We start from the raw sequence: 22,603 nt of genomic DNA on the forward strand, positions 1-22,603 counted from the left end.
CTCATCAATCTGATGTGTTAAAATAAAATAGCTTGTTTGTTGAACTTTGCTGTTGACCAGACTAAATGTTTATCACAGCATCTTAGTGGCGCCCTTACAGTAGAGGTAGAAGTCTTCTTTGTGTCTGCATGACTGTACAGGATTATACTGCCTCCTGCTGGCCAAAGTGGGTACATCAGAAGGAGCGGCACAATTACCTTGATTGCAGCATTAAATCATGATGCGCAAACTGTTTTAATTGTGTACATTCCATTTAGAGCTGCACCTAATAATTATTATAATGATCAATTAATCTGTCAATTACTACTTTTTTTCATTTCCGTCCGTTGATTCACTTTGGTTTGGTCCATAACATGTCTGTAAATGTACAAAAATGTTGATTGACAACTTTTAATTGTGAAGCGAACTTGTAGCATAATGCGGCATTGGTTGCAGGCGGGGGCGGCCTCTTTCTTTTTGGCGCACTTTGTGTCGGTGCAAATCTATTTTTTGTCCCTCCACCTTCTTGTATTGATGCAGGTGTTTTATTACAAGGCAGCTGGGCCCCAGCGAACTGACACCACGAGTGCCCACCAGGGGCCAACAGAAAAGCATCCGTGGAGTTCACTTTCAACAGAAGGCTTGTAGTCAATACGCTAATGTTTTTTTTTCCCTCTCTCTCTCTCTTTTGATGGATTGCTGTGTTGCATTAGGGGTAATGGGGGTGGGTGCGGCTTTGGTTTGAGGCAATTACATTTAGGCTGAGGGTAGTCCAACCAGCAGGCTTTCTGCTGACTTCCAATAAAAGTAGGCAAGAGGGGAGAGCGGTACAGTTCTAGAAAGAGTTATAAAAGGTAGCAATATGGGATATGACTGAAGGTAAAAACCCAAATCAAAGTCTCACTCCAAATTGAAAATAACTGAAATCATCCCAAAAAACAAGCTTACCTTTCCTATGATGCTGCCAACCTCCTATAATACAAACAAAAATACAAATTGAGAACATCAAACAAAGTAAAAACAACCGTCGTCTATGGCAGCTTGCATGCATTTGATATTCACTACTGATCAGTAATTCACTTGCAAAATGTATGTGAGTAAGCAAGCACTCATGTTCAAACAGCCGAGTGGGCGTGGCATCTATATTTAATTGGCCTATGAATCGGTTATGAGGGAGTCAGATGAACTCTGCCTAGCAACAAGGCATCACGCAAAATGGAAAGAATGTGAATAGCGTTCGGTTCTGCGTAGCTTGTAAGGCTCCACATTGTAAGCAAGATTATTAAAGTTCATGAAAAGAAACGAAAATTATAAATGAAATTGAAAAATAAAAATAAAAAAATTTCACAAAAAAAAACTGCATTGTATGTTTAGAAAACTGAAACAAATTGTACTTTTTAATTAAGCATGTTCCTACGTGATTTGAAATGTATTAATTTAAGAATACCAATACCCTGTGAGGAATAAACGGTTTAGAAAATGGATGGATAAATGGCTATAATAACTAAACAACACAAAGCATTATTTGGAAAAACAAAAAACTAAAACAGGATAAAAAACAAACAAAAAAACTAACTAGAACTAGACTAAGTGCAATTTCTAATGCATTCCCACAATAAAAAAAACTAAATGAAATTACACTCTTAAAATTGCTGAATAAAAAATACAGGTAACCCAATTTGGTCAAAAATTTGGTAAATTTGACCCAACTCTCTGTGTCATTTTCTACAAATAGCTGGGTTGTTTTAAGATGGATATTTTGTACAAAATGACCCAGAAAGTTGGGTGAAAATAAATCAATTTGACCCAACTTTTTGAGTTATTGTGTACAAAAAAATGTGTACAAATAACCCAGAAAGTTGGGTGCAATTATATAAATTTGACCCAACATTCTGGGTTATTTTGTACAAAAAAAAAGGTTGTTTTGTACAAAGTAACCGAGAAAGTTGAAATTAATTCAATTTGACCCAACTCTCTGGGTACAAAAATAACCCAGAAAGTTGGGTCAACTTAATTCAAGATGACCCAACAAAATAACCCAGAAAGTTGGGTGGAATTAAAATAATTTGATCTAATGTAAAATCGAATCAATTTGTTTGTTTTGTACAGAAATGGTTATTTTGTACAAAATAACCCAGACAGTAGGGTTATTTTTGCCTTAGCAGCTTTAAGAGTGCAGATTGTAACCCTGTCTGTGATGTTTGATTATAAATGAGGCATGATTTTTATCGTCCTCGTGACCAAAGTGCCGGGTGGCCAAACCCCCCGCCGTTAAAACTCAAGTACAGCAGTTTGATTCCACATCATTTCCTTGATGCAGCTGTGTATATATTTCATGAGGCCGATGCAAATTGTGCAGCATGTGGCACGAGCCGGCCGGCCTTTCTTACCTTTCCGTGCATGAGCAGTCGTAATGTGAGGGTCACTCCCAAGCCCCCGTCTCCAAAGTCCTGCTCACAGTTCATAGTGATGTGGGAGTGGCACGCAGGGAGACGCATGAACAAGGCTCATCCGCTGGGCACGCACTCGAACCAAGGCCGGCGCTCGCTGGCTGGCTGACTGGCTGGTTTTCTGGCTGGGTTTTCTGGCTCTTCGCGGTCCTTCAGTCCTGCTCTGAAAGAAAATTAATTCAAACATCCAATCAGAATTTAGATTATTATTATTTTATTATTTATTTTTTGTTAGGCCGGGGATAATTCGGTGATTTTGTTCTGTCTTACGGCATTTTGCCTTCAATTACTTTTATATTTTCAAATCAGGGTGCCTGTTTTTTGTTTTTTTTAACTAAATCAGATTTCTTCTTTCCTGTTTCCTGTTTCGTTCCATGTTTGACTGATACTGATGTTGATTCATAATGAAGACCCCGGTGCGTACAGGATATTGAGAGGAGGATTGTCAGTGTCAGGAATGTTGCATGTGCTGTTTGCGGCTCCGAAACCAGCGGTAGACTCTGGCGACATACACACACTATCAGTGTTTGTCTCCATGAAATGTAGCCTGTTCATTGCAATCACATGACCACCATGAACTGATCACCCCCCAAGGAGAGGACCACATGAGTGGCCCACAGGCCTGTTTTAAAAAAAATAGCTAATCAGTGATGGCACAATTGTGATTTCCAAGGAATGTGGTAGAATTTAAAAATGTAAATACAAATAAAGTTTTAGAAATATCTCTTGTCTTTACTATTAAGGCTTCGCATTTGAAATGATAACTTTTGGACTTTATTAAGACTAAGCCTGTTTGTTTCGGCATAGGAGATATTAAACATATTAAAAAAAAACAAGGTGGCATAAAAAATGCTAGATCAGAAAATAGAAATGATACAAATGTCATGTAATTTGAGATTGAGTTTATTTCAGAGATATGCATCAAAATGGCAGCCGTTTGCGTTCGTCAAAATCCACAAAGGAGCTCTTGGTTTCACAAAGGTTTCTGATAAATGATTGAAGCACTAATCCAACTCTTTTCTGAAGAATTTCAAGGAAATTAAATGTACATTATATGTACTTGGCTTTTCATTATTTTCTTCATTTTAAAAAATGTAACACACTAATGTTTGCCACTTGGGCAAGAGCGTGCCTCCAAGCCAATCCCTCTATTTCATTTAACACAACAACAACAAAATTGAATGTACCGCAGAGGGTACATGAGATTTTAAAATATATTTAAAAGGTATATGTAAATATTTCACACACAAAAAAAAAAATATAATAATAATAATATATATATATATATATATATATATATATATATATATATATATATATATATATATATATATATATATATATATATATTATTATTATTATTATTATTTTTTTTAATTGAATTTCAGTGTCATAAAAACCCAGAATTTCCCCCACACCAGAGTGGTTTGACCCAACTTGCCATATGCCGCCTGGAATCACCTGTCAATCACTTGAAAACTTTATTTAAAATTCAGTTAATTATTTCTTATTGAGAACAGAGCTTTACTATGATCCCAAAAGATGACAATTTATGTTGCTAATAATCTGTGGGTGCACAAATCTTTATTTATAATTAAATGATTTATGTATTCTTTTTTTTGTTATATCTGTTTATTTCCAAATAAACAGATATAACTAAACCACTGAGACCACATAAATACAAATAAAGTTCCAAAGTTTAATAATAAATCAGACAATGATGGCACAGCACTCGTTTTTATTATTTTATTTTATTTGCGCTGGTTAGGAGGTTCTTGGCTGATTTTTTTTTCACAAATACCAACAAAAAGTTAGCTCAGGTTCTTCAAGCATGTCTTAAAAGGTTACATGTAAAGTTTTCCAAACTTTCAAAATATCTGAAATGTAAAAAAAAAAGAAAGAAAGAAGAAAAGTGCCCTTAGGATCAGCAGCATCTGTTATAAAGTTAAATGAAAATTTAAATACAGTAAATACTTCCCTTATTTATTTATGTACACAGTTTTAAATTGTTCTATTATCAGCCATGAGATTTTTAATTAAAAAGGCAGATGTCGATACGAGTCAAAATGCTGGATATCTGCGCCGATTATCCACCTGGCCGATAATCGGTCTCTGCCTAGTATCTGGTCAGCACAAATTGAAAACTTCTTTTAAGAAAACGTTTGACAACAAAAAAAAAGAACCTACAGAACGTGTACAACACAGACTTGATTATAATAACTGTCGGCCAATCGGGCCAATTGTTTTCAGCGATATTCTACTCACGGCCACTGCGAGTTCAGGGAAGAAAAGTCAGACATGCGCCACAGACACGGGATGTTTTCTCCTTTGGGAATATAGTATGTCTGTACTCCATTTCAAGGCAATCCATTCAGTGGCACTAAAATGAGAGGCAGTGGATTTTATTGGCAATTTAATGACACCCGGTAACAGTGAGCTCTCCTCTTGGACTAATCAAGGTCACTTGTTCGCCAAGCGTTTTCGCAGTCAACCGCTTGGCTGCTGACTTGGCTGGACGAACTCGTGTGTGTGTGCGCGCGTGTGCACGTTTCATAAATCTGCATGCCGTCGGTAGATGCGATGAGCTATGTGAGGAGATCATGTTTAATAAATGGGTATTATTTTAGATGAGATTCAACTCCCGGGAGACGTGTTGTAGGCCGCTTTATTGCTCTTGCTTAGTGCACAAGGCCATTACTGCGCCGTTGGTTTATTTATGCACTTGAAGCTGGCGGAGACACGCTCAGATGGACGCTCACATCCCTCTTAAGATGTCATAAAGCTCCGCTGCCTCTATGTGTGTATTCCTCCGCGGGACAGCGTGGCGTGACAATTTATCAGTAAGCGCTAACTGCAGCAAAGAGTCGTTTGGACGGATTAAAATCGCGGCAAATCAAGCTTTTTCCAGCGGGACGCTCGGCAAAAAGTCCATCCCCGTGTAATTTGCATGTATTTCAAGCTGGGGTCAAGAGGTTGACGGGAATATTTGCCGGCTGTCAGCTGCAGATATGAAGCCGAGTGATCGTGAAATTAACTCGGGGCCATGTGTGTTCAACGCGCGTTCTCGAGTGTGGGTCGATACGTGGGTTAACTTCATTAGGCTTCGGCACAAAAAGGGCACGGCTGATACATAAGTGATTTATAGATTCATGGCCGCACTAATTAGTATGTGCAGTTGTGTGGGTTGACAACAAGGCATGTGTTGTGTGTCCGGGCGAGGGCGGCGAGCATCTGAACTCGTCATTTGCAGAATTTCAAGCAGCGGCAGCAGCATTCCAGGATGAACACACAGCTTCTTTGTTCTCAGTTAGAAAAGGCAAGGCAAGGCTGTTTTATTTTTGTAACACAATTCATGCACAAGGCAACTCGATGTGTTTTACAAAAGCAAAGACACCGACTAGTAGGGGTGTGCCCAAAAAATCGATTCTCATAAGAATCGCGATTCTCATTTAGTACGATTCAGAATCAATTTTAAATGTCCCAAAATCAATTTTATTTTAATTATTTTATACTGTCTTGCCTTTGTTTGTGTGTGCCTTTATTGGGAGCGCTGTTCATGTTGTACTCGATTTGGCCACTTTGGGACAGTGTGGTCTGATACACTGTTAAATTGTAGTCACATTAGAGAGTAGAAGGAAAAAGTCCCGATCAAGTTATTCCAATAAAAGTTGTTTTTTTGTAGCGTGGAGCCGTTCTTTTGAGTGATAAAAGTGCCGCGCGTAGCGCGCTAATTAGCATTAGCGAGTCAGACTGGAGTAGATCATTACAATTCATTGCTCATCTATAGATTGAAGCGAAAATCATTGTCAATCAAATCATTTTGAATCAAAAATCGAATTGCAGACCCAAAAATCGGAATCGAATCGTGAGACATTCAAAGATTCCCACCCCTACCGACAAGCATCAACAAACAAGTTAACGGAAAATACTTTAAAAACACTTAAGAGTAAAGGTATATGACATAATTAAAAGGGGGGGAAAAAAACATGATTAAAAAATGTTTAGAAGACCTTAATCAAACGTCTTAGAAAAAAAGCAAAGTTTTTAACCTGGATTTTAAAAGCATTCACACTCAGGGCTGACTTTACTTCTGTTTGCAGCTTATTCTATTTGTGTGCAGCATAACAGCTAAATGCAGCTTCACCATGTTTGCTTTATACTCCGGGTTCCACTAATTGACCCAAGTCTGCAGAGCTCAGCGCCCTGCTGGGTTTGAAGAGATTGGCTTCATATCAGCAGTCGATACGACATATAGCCTTGTCAGCCTCCATCTATCGTACACAGTTACTTTCATGCGGCATGACAGCTGAGATTTGAATTAAATAGGCAACATATATTTGTTTGAAAATACCTTTAGGGCCAGGGATTCTCAAACTTTTTCGACCAAGCATCAACTAAAAAAAAAAAAACATAACTACGTGCATCAACGTAAAGCATTTTATAAATGTTTGTGTATGACATTCAGAATATTTGTTCATGTCAATCTACTGGGGTATTTTTTAATTTTAAATTAGGCAAGTAATGAACTGATTAGAAAAAGAGGTTTTGCAGTGGATCAAAAAATGTTGAAGACGTCCTTGTAACATTAAATGTCAAAAGAATGAACACATAACAGGTGCTCTTTAAATTTGGCAGACAATTTTTGGGGGATAAAGAGCCTTTTTAAGAACGCGATTAATCAAAATTCTCAAATGTGAATAATCTGATTAAAAAAATTCAACATGTGACTGCTCTAATAACAACCCAATTAAAATACAGTAGTGTAGAGGTGAGATTTTACTCCTAAAAAGATTTTGTGTATAATATCCTTTCTTTTATGCACAGTTTAAACATCAACATTAAGTGTAGGAAAAAAAACAACTTCTTTCTACTCCTATAAATTTTCAATTAAAATGTAATACAAAACAATTAATAATGAAATTGCTGACAGATTAGACCGTTATATCTTCTCCTGGGCTGAAAGATACCGATACTGATTATTGGTAGTCAAGGAGAACGATACTTATTTGCAGTAAAACAAAACATATTAGTGTAAAAAAAAAAAAAACATAACAGTTTTGAAATGCCATTAAGCATGTTTTTTTTTTTTAAAGGTAAAAGTTTTTCTTTTAATTTCAAACATATGGAATAAGCAGATCTGTTTTAACATTTTAACAAAAACTCAACTGAAATCTTCAACTTTGACTTATTTCTAATAATAATGATAAGATAAAGTGAAATTTTTAATAAATACATCAAAAAAATTAACCTAGTTTTAAATTGATCTCTTAAACTGCTCTCTGCGAGCAACAAACGCTTGCAAACTTACTGAAGGTTTCCAAAGTTGTTCTCAGATAGTGGCAAACTGTCTGAACATGTTAAAAATTAAAAGTAAAACATTTTAACATCATTGCGACCTTTTACAAACCCTGACAAAAACCCAACCATCGCTAAGTTCGCAAGTGTTTGTCGCTCGGTATGCTAGCAGCTATTTTTATCCTCCAGATTTGTACAAAAAGGCCGATATTCGTCAAAATGTCAAATATCGGCAAATAAATAAAATATAATTGCATTGCTCTATACAAATTCTTCTACCAGATCATTTGAATGGTAAATGTATACTGTATAATTGTGTTTTGTTTTAATTTTATATATCTTTTGTTCATTTTATTGTCCTCTCTTAAATTAGATTTACCAAAAAAAACGACAAAGAGGAGAGAAAATAGCCATTTATTGTGTGTAATTAACTCATTCACTGCCATAAATTCATTAAAAAATATATTAAAAATTAGGGGCAAGAGGCGATTAATTTTTTTATATTGTAGGTAATTGCATGACTTCACTAGTTAACTCACGATTAATCAAAAATGTTGTCTGTTCTAAATGAACAATTAAAAAAATCTAGATTTTCATACTCTTGTTAACAAAAGTGGAAAAAAATGTTAAACTAATAGAAACTGTTAAAATGAATTTTTGATGTTTATAGCCGTCAACGGCAGTGAATAAATAAATACAAAAAAGAAAGAAAATATTATTTAAAATATGGGGCGTCAGGCGATTAAAGTTTTTAATCGTAATTAATCGCATGACTTCACTAGTTAACTCACGATTAATCACAAATTTCATATCTGTTCTAAATATACTATTAAAAAAATCTAGATTTTCATTCTCTTGTTAACAAAAGTGAAAAAAAAATGTGACTAATAGAAATAGTTCAAATGAAATTTTGATGTTTATAGCATCAACGGCAGTGAATAAATAAAAAAATTAAAAAGAAAGAAAATATAAAAAATTCGGGGCGTCATGCGATTACATTTTTTTAATTGTAATTAATCGCATGACTTCACTAGTTAACTCGCAATTAATCACAAATTTAATATCTGTTCTAAATGTACAATAAAAAATTCTAGGTTTTCATACTCATGTTAACAAAAGTGGGAAAAAATGTTAAACTAATAGAAACTGTTAAGATGATTTTTTTATGTTTATAGCCATCAACAGCAGTGAATCAATAAAAAGAAAAAAAGAAAGAAGACAATATTAAAAATTCGGGGCGCCAGGTGATTATTTTTTTTAAATTGTTATTAATTGCATGACTTCACTCGTTAACTTGCGATTAATCACAAATTTCATATCTGTTCTAAATGTACTATTAACAAAAATCTAGGTTTTCATTCTCTTGTTAACAAAAGTGAATTTTTTTTTGACTAATAGAAATAGTTAAAATTAAATTTTGATGTTTATAGCCATCAACGGCAGTGAATAAATTAAACATTTAAAAATAAAGAAAATATAAAAAATTCGGGGCGTCATGCGATAAATTTTTTTCAATCGTAATTAATCGCATGACTTCACTAGTTAACTCACAATTAATCACAAATTTCATATCTGTTCTAAATGTACAATAAATAAATTCTAGGTTTTCATACTCTTGTTAACAAAAGTGGAAAAAAATGTTAAACTAATAGAAATAGTTCAAATAAATTTTTGATGTTTATAGCCGTCAATGGCAGTGAATGATTATGGGCGTATCCAATTGTGTGCACATTGCACAGCAAATGCTTTCGCTGCTGATTGCAAAGGATGCAAAACACACTCCTGAATTCATCCTCATGAAAGTGTTGACCTGAATCTCACTTTAGTAGTAGTCGACATCAAAGTTGTCCCAGCTCAAAGCATCCAGAGCACACATCTCTATAGCCGGAGGAGATTTATTTATTTTTTCCCCGCCACGCCATTTTCTTTCCTGAACATCCACATGAGAGAAACTGCCAAGATTCAAAAGACTTTTAAGACTGGCTTGTCTGGAGAACTCCACATCCCACACCTGTTCCTAGACAAACACGTCCCCGGCGTCAAAGAGCGAGCGAGCGGTCGTACACAAAATGCGCACCCCTGACACGTAGGGGGAAAGTCGCTCTCAGGGTTCCCCTCTGCATATGGAACCTCAAGGAGGTCGGCCATTTACAGTGTTTGCTTGGTAAACAGGCGGGATGTCCCCGGGGTGCGGGCACATACCGAGCGTTACGTGGCAAGGTGTCAACGTGAGTACACGTGCGATGGCGACGGCGCACGCCCCCCACATATCCCGAACCCGCACACACACAAACAAAGTACGCACGTTCAGCTGTTGGGATGAAAGAAGTCAACAATTCACACACTGCCACACACACAGGAAGTCGGCTAGTTGAATTGCAAACGCACACAACCTTTAATCCAACATAAAGTCGGCTAGATTTTGACTATAAGAGCAGTCATCAAGACACTAAGGTGCCGTTTTTTTAGGCCGATGCTCATGATTCCGTTATTTAACAGAAAAAAGTTCCGATAACATATCAACGCATTTGCTCCCAAAAACGTATAAATACGTTCTATTTTAAAGACGCATTTATACGTTTTTTAATGTTTATTTTTTATTTTATTTTATGCTAGAGCATACAGAAAGCTTTGATGCAGCCTCTGAACTGCAGAGAACGGGTGAAGCAATGGTAGTAATTACAAAAACGGCCAGCAGGTGGCCGCAGAGTATAAGAGATCAACCAGGGCCATGTTGCAACAAAGCTCAATTACTCACAGTTCTAAACAGATTTGTGAATAATGATGAAACTTAGCTATATTCTAATGCTAATTGTTGCAAAATGGAAAGAGATTGAAATTTAAAAAAATCTGATGAAAAAGGAGACTAATCTTTTTTTTGGGGTAGGTTCCATGTTTTTATAGCAATAGAACAGAATATTTTGTGGGCCTTGCAAAATCAGTCAAAATCCAGTAAAACAGCCGGGAGCGAAGGGGGTTGCTTCAGTGAAAATGGCCGGGATTGAATGAGTTAATCATAGGATTCATTTAAAAAAAATACCATAAATAAAACAACTTCTTAGTTGGTCCTTTAGCACTTACAACAAAGATAAGAATTACAGGAAGGACATTAGACAATAATTTGTCCTTCATTTTTAACTGTACAACAGAGAAGAATTTTCAAGTACAAAAATAATTTCAAAGAATGAACTCATCTTCAGACAGGACAGTTTCGATGCATGCAGTATATAAGCAACATAATGAGCGAAGTTGCTAGCCCGACATGATTTATGCGTGCTGCCCTTCAACATGAAATCACATTTCTTCTACTCCATCCTTTTCCTTGCCATGACTTAAAAATCAAAACCATGTGGTTTTTCACAGAATTGCACTTGCCCGTGAGCAAGAAACAGGAGTTGACGGTCCATGTGGGGTGGTCATCGCGCTAATGCTAAATGCTAGCTTGTTTGACAGTAACGCATTGTAACCTTGTAAATATGCCACTTGTTAGCTCAGCTTGTGTTGTTTGAGCGGTGAGTGGCTAGCGTAGTGTATAGTAGGACTCCATTTCCCATGAATCTTAGATGCAAAAGCTAAGAGCATTTACTGTTTTAAAAGGTAAGACATTAGCGTTCTATCTACAAAACTTTGGTCAATTACAATGATTTCGAAAAGGACTATAATCAGCCCACCAACGAATATGTCGGGCTCGAGCAAAACGTTCCCTATAATTTACTTTTTTCCATTGATTTCTTTGATGTTTCTAGCCACAAATATCCCACTTTGATTCGTCCTCTGGTAAGCAAGAACTTCGGGTGGACCAACTTAGAACACGTGCATTACGCAAATAGTCATCTAGAAATAGGACACATGAGACATAGTAGACAAGTAAGACTATGTTTGCTCTCTCAGCTCTGACAATCGAAAGTTTTCAAGATATTTTCAACGTTTCGGGGGCCAAGCATGACTTTTTGCGTTGCGTTGAGACGTGCTTGAGCTGCTTGGACATTACGTCAGGTAATGTGCTAGATCTCAAATCGGGTATCTGATTGCCGTCAGGTGACACGGGTCCAACTGCTTACAAATACTGAACTACTGAACATACTACAACTAGTACACGTCTGGTTTGAAATGGAATTGACAACACTGGAGTAAACAAATAAAGGATGGATGGAAGCCATTGCACTCAGAAGTATATTAATTAAGAAGCCACTAATATAGCTATCCCCCTCAATGTTATGGTATGTATTAGGGATGCAATTATAGCAATACAATGTCGCCTTGAGATTTTTTTTCTGTGGCCACATTGGAAATTCATTAATCAGTTTCAGCCTCCTTTAAAACAAAACAAAACTCCACATTTGTTGTTTTTGTGTTTTTAACAAATAAAAAATAGCAGTCTATAGTTTTGCACTTTATAAAATAATACAGTAACAGTGTAATTAAATAGAATGTAAATTATCAAACAATTTCGTTGATTGTGTTGTTCATTCCGGTGTGCCTGCCTTGGCCACTGGGAGGCAGTATAATACAGTCATGCAAAAACAAATGAAGAAAAAAAACCCTGTAATTTCATTTAATTATAATTTCACTGAAAATCAAATATACAATAAATTCTCACCAGAAACTATTTATAGGCAGTGGTTATTATTAGGGGTGGGAATCTTTGAATGTCTCGATTCGATTCCGATTTTTGGGTGTGCGATTCGATTCAGAATCAATTTTCGTTTGGGAACGATTTTTGATTCAAAATGATTTGATTGACAATGATTTTTACTTCAATTTATAGATGTTCAAGGAATCGTAATGATCTACTCCAGTCTGACTCGCTAATGCTAATTAGCACGCTACTTACTCGCGGCACTTTTATCACTCAAAAAAACGGCTCCACGCTGCAAAAAAACAACTTTTATTGTAATAACTTGATCGTGACTTTTTCCTTCTACTCTCTAATGTGGCTACAACTTAACAGTGTATTAGACCGTGTGGAACCACACTGCCCCTCAGTGGCCAAATCGGGTACAACATGAACAGCGCTCCAAAGGCAAGACAGTACAAAATAATTTAAATAAAATTAATTTTGGGACATTTAAAATCGATTCTGAATCGTACTAAATGAGAATCGCGATTCTTATGAGAATCAATTTTTTGGCACACCCCTGAAAAGTCGTGAAAGTCTCTGATTGCTCAATCGGAGCGAGAAATTCTTGGCCTGCCATGAATCGTCCATTTTATTGTGATTTGCTTGTCTCGCTTCACCCCTTCTGTTTCTTTTCACGCAGTTTTCAGTTTGTTTTGTTACTGAAAATAGGCTAATATCGGCATTACCACCCCTACTGCATTTCATTTACTAGGTAATTGATTCATGACCTTGATTTGTTAAACAGACAATCAGTACTCGTGAACGTTCTCCCACACTTTTTCACCAGCATGATGTATATTTTACAGGTAGGAGTCATGTTGTTATTTTCCCCTTAAAACGGTATTAACGAAGAAAACCGAAGTTTCCGACGCTGTGAAAGTACCCTGAATGTAGCATTTTGCTTGCGTAGCATTAGCAACTAGCAAGTGTGTAGCGTATGTTATTCTGGTTATTCTGTTGTCCCTAAACGTCCTTTAAGCTGTTTGACACCCCAGTTGGAGTTAAATGTAAAACTAAACTAAACACACGATGATAAGAATTACATCAACTGTATGTTTAAATCCAAAACATGCTTCGTTTTTAAAACATCGCTAGACTAGCGCAAATGCTAAAAGTGAAAGAAGGATCCCATTCAAAGGAATTGGGTGAGGGGAGGGATAATGTTATGCATTCTTTGGTAATCTGTATTTTTTTCTGCCAAAAATCGGCATCGGCCTAAAAAAAATGCATATTGGTCGGGCCCTAATATACGTTATGGAATATGGATTAAATTTACTGACTGGGTATGAATCTTTTTCAGCCACATATTGAAGCTCGATTCTGTTTTGGGTTGATTATTTTTGAAGTTAACACAAACATAGGATGGAAATGATCTGAACCGGGCCGTTTGAAATGTGGTGTAAATCCGTTTTTTCGGTACATTTGAAAATTGCCGCTCACACACACTTTAGACTCATGCGCAAGTTTTGCTGATTGTCATGACAAAGTTTTCTAGCAAACATGAACAACTTTTCTGTTGTCGCAGCTTAAAATCTATGTTTGCGTACGTGAAATGACACAATGAGAGCATCGTCCCCTGAGACTTGAAGACACAAACAACCACAAAAGGGGAAAGAAAATGAGTATTCCATTAGCACTTTATGCCGGTATTCACTGGCGGACAGTTAGTCGCTGTTGCCTCGCTCAAATTTAAATGAGATCCTCCGGGTGCAAACGTGTACGCGCACACAAAGAGACACGCACGTAAACAAACTTGAGTGACATTTGCGAGTCCTGCCGGTACCTTGGAGAACGTGCCGAGGAGCCACGCGCACAGATAATGGCGGACTTATCCGAAATGCTGACAGGTCCGACTTCATACAGACGTTACTTGATGAAATGAGCACGATTTCTTTTTGATGGAACTTTACAAACCGCATGTTGACTTTAGATAAGCTTGAGTCATGTGACCGATTCATCCGCAAGCTGAGAAGATGAGATGTGCATGCGGCATTTTTACGAGGTCTATCTCAAAACTGTTATTCTATACCTACCTGGTATCAAACAGCCGGCAGGATGTGTCTCATTGAAATTTAATGTACATACAGATTAAATATCAACATATTTCGATTTAGATTGACTTAACGCATCGGCATCCAACGGCTGAGGGCGTCTACCTCGATCCAGAAGGCATAAAGCCCCCCCCCCCCCCCCCGAAAATGTTTTAAAGAGGAGAAATAAAACTAACACTACTGAGATAATGTGGTTGCAAAAGTGTGCATACCCTCTTATAATTGCGCATGTGGCTGTGTTCAGAATTCACATTCAAACTCATTAAATTGTCAGCACACACCTGCCACCATTTAAAGGGTCTTTCTTTCCCGAATAGGGGTATGGCGATAATCAGTGAGAAAGAATATCAATTAATTGCACGATAATTATAAATGAGCTCGATCTGTTTGCCTGGCTCAATAATTCTTTAGCTTTCTTTTGTTGACAAACGTCCTAAATGGATTGGTAGTCTTGCCTGTTATATGTTATATATTTTATTTTCTCAGCTTAATATTTTGTAACTATGTATGCAATGTTGTTTACAGAGACTTTTTTTTATTTCTTTTTTTTTTATTCAAGTGCATTTTTTTGTTAACAGATTTTTATTGTTTTTGTTGTTTTCAATTATTTATTTTGAATATGTACAATAGGGGTGTTAGAAAAAATCGATTCGGCAATATATTGCGATATTACAGCGCGCAATTCTCGAATCGATTCGATATGCGGACGAATCGGTTTTTAAACATAATTTTTTTATGGGAATATTCAACAAAACGTCTTACTTAGGGTTAGGATTTACACATTAAGCATGGAAGAATGTTATATTAATGGAACATTAAGCCTTAATATTTGATTTCAGTGCTGTTCCAACATGAAACAGACTGCAACCTGAATTTTCAGATAAATACATTTTCAGATAAATAAATACATTTTCAGATAAATAAATACATTTTCATCCAAATCTTACAGTGTACATGTACAAGTTTATTGATTAGTATTTTCTAAATTTGAGTTTAAAAAAATCGCAATAATCAATTTATAGATTCGTATCGGGATTAATCGGTATCGAATCGAATCGTGACCTATGAATCGTGATACGAATTGAATCGCCAGGTACGAGGCAATTCACACCCCTAATGCACAATGTTTTTTTTGTCAGTAATTCCAATTTTATATATTCTCATGAAATAAAAGTTTATCTCTAAAAAGGTGTACTGTTATATACCATTATCATTATATTAGTTGAAAAATGGTATGACAACTGCAATATTATTCTTTATCACAACATTTTCTGGGACAATTCATTGTCAAGCTAAATTTGCTATCGTGACATGCCGATCCCCAAATACAGTTCAGACATTCTATTAAGCTTTACCTGACTTTTTTTTTCTTCTTTCTATCAGAAGCCGGAAGATTTTCACTTATTGCTATTTGGAACTACTGTATTCATAATTCCTCTTTCATTGTAGGTTGTAAAATCTCCAAACCACGTAAGAAAACACGTTACAGTGTAATGAAACCACATCAACGTTATATGTCACATTAAAGGTGGAAAATATTTATCTTTGTCTTAAATATAGCCATTCATACATTCTATAAATAATAATAAAAATAATAATAATAATAATAAGTACAACCATTCTATGTCAAATCTCCCAAAGCTTTTTTCGAAAGAGAAAAGCTCCACAATGTCTACGGGTGGTGAAGAGCGGAGCTTGTGAAACGAGAGACGCTTGAAATGAAAGAGCAGTGCTTCTTCATCTCTCAGAGCGTCTGTCTCAGCTGTGTCACATATAATGGGGAGGGGTCAGTCCTTGGCGCGCAGGGGCCCGTCCTCCCTATCAGACCTTGGCTTCATTTAGAGTTGAAGCATAACCGGGTCAAAGCCAAGCGCTTGTCAGCCACAAGGGCCTCAGGAGAAACCCTGTGACTGCACGCTGCTCCCTGCGTAATATTACCTGCAGCAACAGCAGCGGGATATATGTAACATTTTACCGCTGATTTGATTTAAATCAACTAAATGAGCTTCTTGTGTTTATTATAACCGTTACGTTGAAAAGGCCAAGATTGTTCAAGGGCTGTATTATGGTTATTATATTGAACGAATACGTACAAAATAGCTCAAACAAAAATGTTCAAAAGCATTTTTGTTAACGGAATTATATAAAGAGTGCTTTAAAAAAGATAACAAACTGAAACTGTTACGTTTATAGCAGTACGTGAAACGAACTATAATGATAGCAAAAATGGCCTTCATTTTTGTCTTACATGAGCTTTTTGGATTGGGTGTTTATTTCAGTACTGCTGTACATTGTGTACATAGCAAGGAAGGTCAAACAGTTGTTGGGGAATTGTAGCTTATTTTATTTTATTTTACACTCGACAAATACTCCATATAGTAACAAAAAAAACAACCAAATAAATAAACTAAAAAAACTGAACTAAAACGAAGCATTTTCATAAAAGTTAAAACTAAAAAACCTGTTTTAAAAATCGTATTTAAGTTAACTGAATTGAAACAAAAGTCAAAATGAAATGAACTATAATGAAAAATCTAAAACTATTCTAACCCTGCACCAGCGGCAGGAAGTAACAAAGTACAGTTGCTGTACTTAAGGGAGAACTCACAATTGTTCCTTGGTCGCTGCTATGTGAAAAACGCTTATGTCCATTTTTTTCTCTCCATTTTTCAAATTTTTACCTTGTTTTGTTTCATCCTAAAAAAAAAAAAATGTTTTTAAAGTGTTATTATTATATGATATTCTGATTATAATAGTGTTCATGGAAGGAATAATTAAATACATCCATTTTCTTCAGTCTCAAGTCACTGCCATTTTGTCCTGAAACCGACGTCAAATTGCCCTCGGACTCGCATTGCGAATGTCACAGCTCACATGTTTACTGGGTTTAGTCAGGTTTAAAAAATGTTTTATTTTTTTTATTTATGGTGAAGAAAGAGAGTCTTCTCTTTCTTTTGGTAGGCTTGGTGCTTATATTGAGACAGAACACAATATGCTCTGGGTGTGGAAAGATCATTTAAAATTCTCTAAAAGGCTGAAAGTGAATGAGTTACTGGTAAACAACAAATTGCGACAGCTGTTTTTGAATCAGTACTTCTACTTCAATTATCTTTTTTTCCACATTTATCATTATGCAGTTTTTTAAAGTCATTTTTCAACCTCCGTTGCACAAAAGCTAATACTAACACGCAAACGCAACATGATTTGATGGAAGGTGCCAATTTAACATCTAAGAATAGTAACTAGTCAATCAAAATGATTTCTACCAGTGACATTGATTAAAGGTCCCATAGTATGAAAATGCACTTGAGTGGGGTTTTCTATCAATAATATGCATCCTCGGCCTGTCAATAATCCAACCAGGCATGAAAAAAAATCAGTCTCTTCCTTTCTCAAATGCGCGCTTTAAACGGGCAGATTAAACGTCCGTGACTTAGTGACGTCAACAAGACACAGAAGTGCACTTGACCCCGCCCCCTCGGGTTAGTGGCACCGCCTCTGGTAAAGGTTTATCACACCCACAGAAATTCGATGCTTTTTTTTTTTTTCCTGATTACATTTCTTGAAGTTTTGCTAATGAAAAGCCTGTTCAGAGCTGGATTTGCAAACATAATGGATCGGTCCCAACGGTGCGTGTCACGTCAGATGATGAAGATGCACCTTCTACCATATACCGGTGTATTTTTAGTGCCTAAAGTTGGTTACAATAGGTCAGATGAAGCGGTCGCACATATTTTTGCCAAGATACAATCGGCGTGGTTATTTTGCCGTGACTTTGTGACGGAGACCGGCCGCTAAGTGATCACGACGAAATGTGCACATTTGTGTTATTCATAACCGCTCGTAAATGTCTACAAGCATTCACGGCAAAATAATGCTCGCAGGAGAGTAGCCGGGTTACGACAAAATAACCATTGCCTAAACAATCGCGAACTAACGCTACAACATAGTCTGTGCAGTAACGTTATGCTACTTTTTCTTACGGTAAAACGTTATGCCACTTTTCCACATATTAAAATAGTTGTCAAATGTGTAAAAGACATGTCTGAATTTTCCTTTTCTTCCGCTCCCATGGCCAGTCTTTTCCATTCACAACATTAGCACATGGCTACCATGAACGAAATCACTGCCCCTTCGAGAGAGAAGGCGTGGCCTGGCGCAGCTATTTACATAAAAGTGACACACCCCTAAAACAGGCCGTTTTGAACAGAGCGTTTTTTGGCTGATTTAGGGACAGCAAAAATATTAGATCCAAAGTCAATTTTGACAAATTCCTTTCACACACTTGAGAACTATTTTAGTATGTGGTAGGTGTTCTTGGGTTGTCATGGCAATGACAGAGACAGTGTACAGTAATTATCCATCCATCAATCCATCCATTTTCGGAACCACGTATTCCTCATTTTATTTTATTTGAAGACAACACAAATGCTAAATGCTGATTTTACAAGGTATTACTTCAGTTTAAAAGCTCTCTTGCAGTGGTTCTCAAACTTTCTACATCAACTAGCACCTTCACCAAATACATTGTTCGCCCAACTACCACTATAACAATCAACATTTTAATAATGTAGTGTAGTACATAGGCCCGAGTGTTCACCAAAAACAAGGCAGAGGTTTTATTCAAAATGTGTGTTCAATATTATTATTAGCACACTTATGGAATAACAAATTGTCCGCTGGTCTTTTCAATACAATATTCTTACAGACAATGTTAACTTAAGCTAGTAAATAGACACTTGAACGCGTCCCCTATAGTAAAAGTGCGCCTGAGCTTATAAATATAGAGCACTGTCAAGTTAGATAAGGCTCCTCAATTTCTCCCTCATGCCCTCAACTCTCTTATCTCGACAAGAAAAGATTTCTCACCGTTGTTGCGACTGTCGTTCCTTTTTTTAGCAGCACGTTGACAGCCCAGAAGCTACGGATTCTGCAAATGAGCGCCATTGCAAAGACCGCCTTATCTGTGCGTCGGGCGGATCAATACTTCCTTGCTGTCATTGCACCCCCCGGTAGTCACGTCGGGCTGTCTCCGACGCGGCCCGACCTCTGCGAGGGCTCAATCTGCATACTTAGGAGTGAGTGGATCCAATATGGCTAATGAACAGCGCCCATAATGGACACACTAAATGGCAATCAATCCTGAGCCATCGCTTTCTTGCTGCAGCAATATTTGGATGGTCTGAATATCTTTGAGTGGCCATTCTGCGTGACCCCCCCCCCCCCCCCCCCATTCCCCATCAAGAGTTCACGTGGTGACTTTCAACTGTCTTCTCATTAATTAAATCCGTTTCTTCCTGCGTCTGTCCCGGTCAAATGACACAAACATGCAGATAACGAATTTTACGGGTTATTCTGGGATGTCATTCGTTATCTCCTGAGTACTTCCAGACCCGCAGCAGTCTGTGGCATGTTCTTAGCCTTAGGCCTCGTACACACACAAAAGACATTCAGGCTGTTTTTTGTCCAGATTTTGCCCCATACTTCGCAAAGGACGTCACGTAAAAACACCTGACCGCATGATCTCACAATGACTTTAGGAAAATATTGAATTGTGATTTTATTTTCTGACATATATTGCCATCTTGATTCCATTCACCATTTCCTTCAAATAAAGATTCAGTGCAATATTCACGATGTACAGAAGAATTTACAAACGTGACATGAAAATACATTTAAATGTATTACTCTAATAATGCAAGGATGCTAAAGAAGCTGTGTCCTTGTCCTATGTATACATATGCAGTTATCTATAATAGTGATATATGTATTTTTTTTTTTTACCAAAATGTTTAATTCTGTACATAAAAGTAAGATTATATGTAAATATTTTTTTTGCCCCCATATTTGTGTTCGAGACTTAACTGCTTTAAATGTAGACGGAGAGTTTAGCAATATGGCCTGAAATTCATATCACGGCATTAATTCAATCCCACGTATTTTTGAATGTGTTATTTAAATGTCATAGGTAAATATATCCTGTTAAAGGGTTCACAAAGTATCATTTTTATTCTTCTCTCTGCTTCAATTTAGCATTTTCATGTAAAAATGTCAGCTTTTTTCTTTTATGTAATAACATCAATTTCACAAATAAACATAGTCGTTAAGCAAAGCTAAATTGATTTTTTTTGTAAACAAAATAAAGTCATTTGGAGACCTTTTATTGTGTAGATCTCAAAACTCAGTCCTCTGTGGTGCAAAATAGTGCAAATATACGCAAAATAACTGCTGACATAAATATTTGACCTTATAAGTAACATTTTCAGTTTTGAGTCGAGCTTTCTGGCACAGATGGTTTCACTTCAAGGTCGATGATGGGACAGAATTTTAAAAGTGAAAAACAAGTTTTAAAAATTCTTGACAATATTATGTTCTATGCGCCCACTAGTCTAAACATTCTGATTAATATTGCATTTGTAGAATATGAATTAAGCAGCCGTTTTTCTCCGTCTCAAGGTGCGGCCATTTTGCCACTTGCTGTCAACTGAAAATGATGTCCCAAGGGCTCAGCTTGTGAAGGTCACATGACCAAATCCAACAAACATGTGAGCTACGACCGTGCACAAAACAATACAACCAAAACTGTTACATGCCTGAATTTTCTATCTTTATCTTCATGGTGTAAGAAAAATCATTCAAGATTCAAAGACTCCTTATGTGTGTACTGGGCCTTACTGGTTATTCTGGGATGCCAGTCGTTATCTCCTGAGTGCTTCCAGACCCACAGTCAGTGATGTTGAGCCTTACTTACGCAACATGAACAAATTGAACATGTCACGTATCATTTCCTAATCACGGCGTCAAATTTAATCCGCAAAATGAGTTTTCTTTTTATAGATGTCTTAAAAGTACGGACATCTGGTTTTGGATGTAAGTCCAGTTTTCTTGCTCCCTCTTGATTGAGAATTAGAATTTTCATTTCACTTTCATTGACTTATGGCACTTGAAGGCTTCTATCGGGATTTTATTTGGCGCGGTGGAAAATACACTTTGGCAGGATATTCACTCGAGCTTTTATCCTATGGCTTTCTCTGGATGAAGGTCACACTGTATCTGCAAAATGACTTTACTGGCTATAGCTCGCTTTCATCCCTGCTTTCCTCCCATCCTCCACAGCAGAACATGAGTCAGAGAATCTGACACCTCGCAGGGCACAAGAGAAGAGAGGAAATGGGAGGAGGTCGCCGAGAGAGAGAAAAGCAGCAGATGGACAAACGGGATCGATATGTCACCAAACGAGGTAACCTGAGATGTTTTTCCTTCTTCCTGCTGTATAAAAATGGCAATTAAATGAATCTACGCTCAAATGGTGCTGGAAGCCCTCGCTTTGACTGCGCCATAAATCACAGGTGAAGACACTCCTTCTCTACAGGCGCATAATTATCATGTTTACGGCATCGCAGGTTGTCGACGTATCAGCTGGACTTGGTGCACTTTGCGGATTACATAAGCTCCAAAACAAACTGAGCGCAAACCCAAAAATAGTGCGGTCCCCGCTAAATATTTCAGGCACTCAGCAGCTGAAGGGGGTGATAAAAAGCTTCTCTTGTCATTGGTCCCTCACACAAAGACCCACTGATGCCGCTTGAAAGTAGGCCGTGGCATTACTTTTTATTTTATCCACTTACTCCACAGTACGGACGGACTCCATAAAAAGCAGCTCCTTAAGGGGAGGACATCAAATTCCGAATTGAGGAGAGGAGGAAGAAAAAAAAAAGGACAAGAAGTGTCACGCGGGCCTCTGGGTCAAAACAGCAGCTCTTAAAACAGTCTCATCTCTTCACTAGCGAGGATGGCCCGCGGTGCTGTCAGCCACCGGTTCAGACTTAAGAACAGCAACGAAGGGTCACGATGCCTTTCAAAGAAAGAGCCCCCTTCATTGCTGGACAACAAGCGGCGGCACAAAATGAGCCGCACTGTTGGCCAGATGACAAACCCGCGTTCATGTGACCGGGTTGCGCTCACGCCCCTTCTTGTACCAACAGAGCCCATTTCATGCCGTAACACGGAGATAAGGAGCGCGGCGCAAAAAGATGTGTTTCAATCGAGCGAGCGGGAGAGGGCGAGGAGCGAGGCCCCGAGAGTCGCACGTTATTAGATAGCAACAAGCGCAGGTTAATTGCTCCAAGGCAGGTTAATTGCTGCGTGTGATTTAGCGCAGCGATAGGAGAGGAAATTAATTTGTGTGGTAACAAAGCTCCCTAAGA

The 22,603-nt window shown here is 37.4% G+C and overlaps 1 protein-coding gene across 1 annotated transcript in view; it reads right to left on the minus strand.

Moving 5' to 3' along the window:
* The window catches only part of pcbp4 (poly(rC) binding protein 4), a 63,640-nt gene that overhangs the window by 36,070 nt on the left and 4,967 nt on the right, over positions 1 to 22,603 (minus strand). The window contains exons 2-3 of the mRNA XM_086069137.1: positions 2,370 to 2,592; positions 928 to 951 (exon numbers count right to left, since the gene is read on the minus strand). Of these exons, the coding sequence (XP_085925263.1) occupies positions 928 to 951; positions 2,370 to 2,477 (132 nt within the window). The 5' untranslated portion in view covers positions 2,478 to 2,592. The remainder of the gene's footprint in view (positions 1 to 927; positions 952 to 2,369; positions 2,593 to 22,603) is intronic.

This window comes from Leptonotus elevatus, chromosome 2 (assembly GCF_054856555.1).
Source record: "Leptonotus elevatus isolate MCC_2025b chromosome 2, RoL_Lele_1.0, whole genome shotgun sequence".
Lineage (NCBI taxonomy): Eukaryota > Metazoa > Chordata > Actinopteri > Syngnathiformes > Syngnathidae > Leptonotus > Leptonotus elevatus.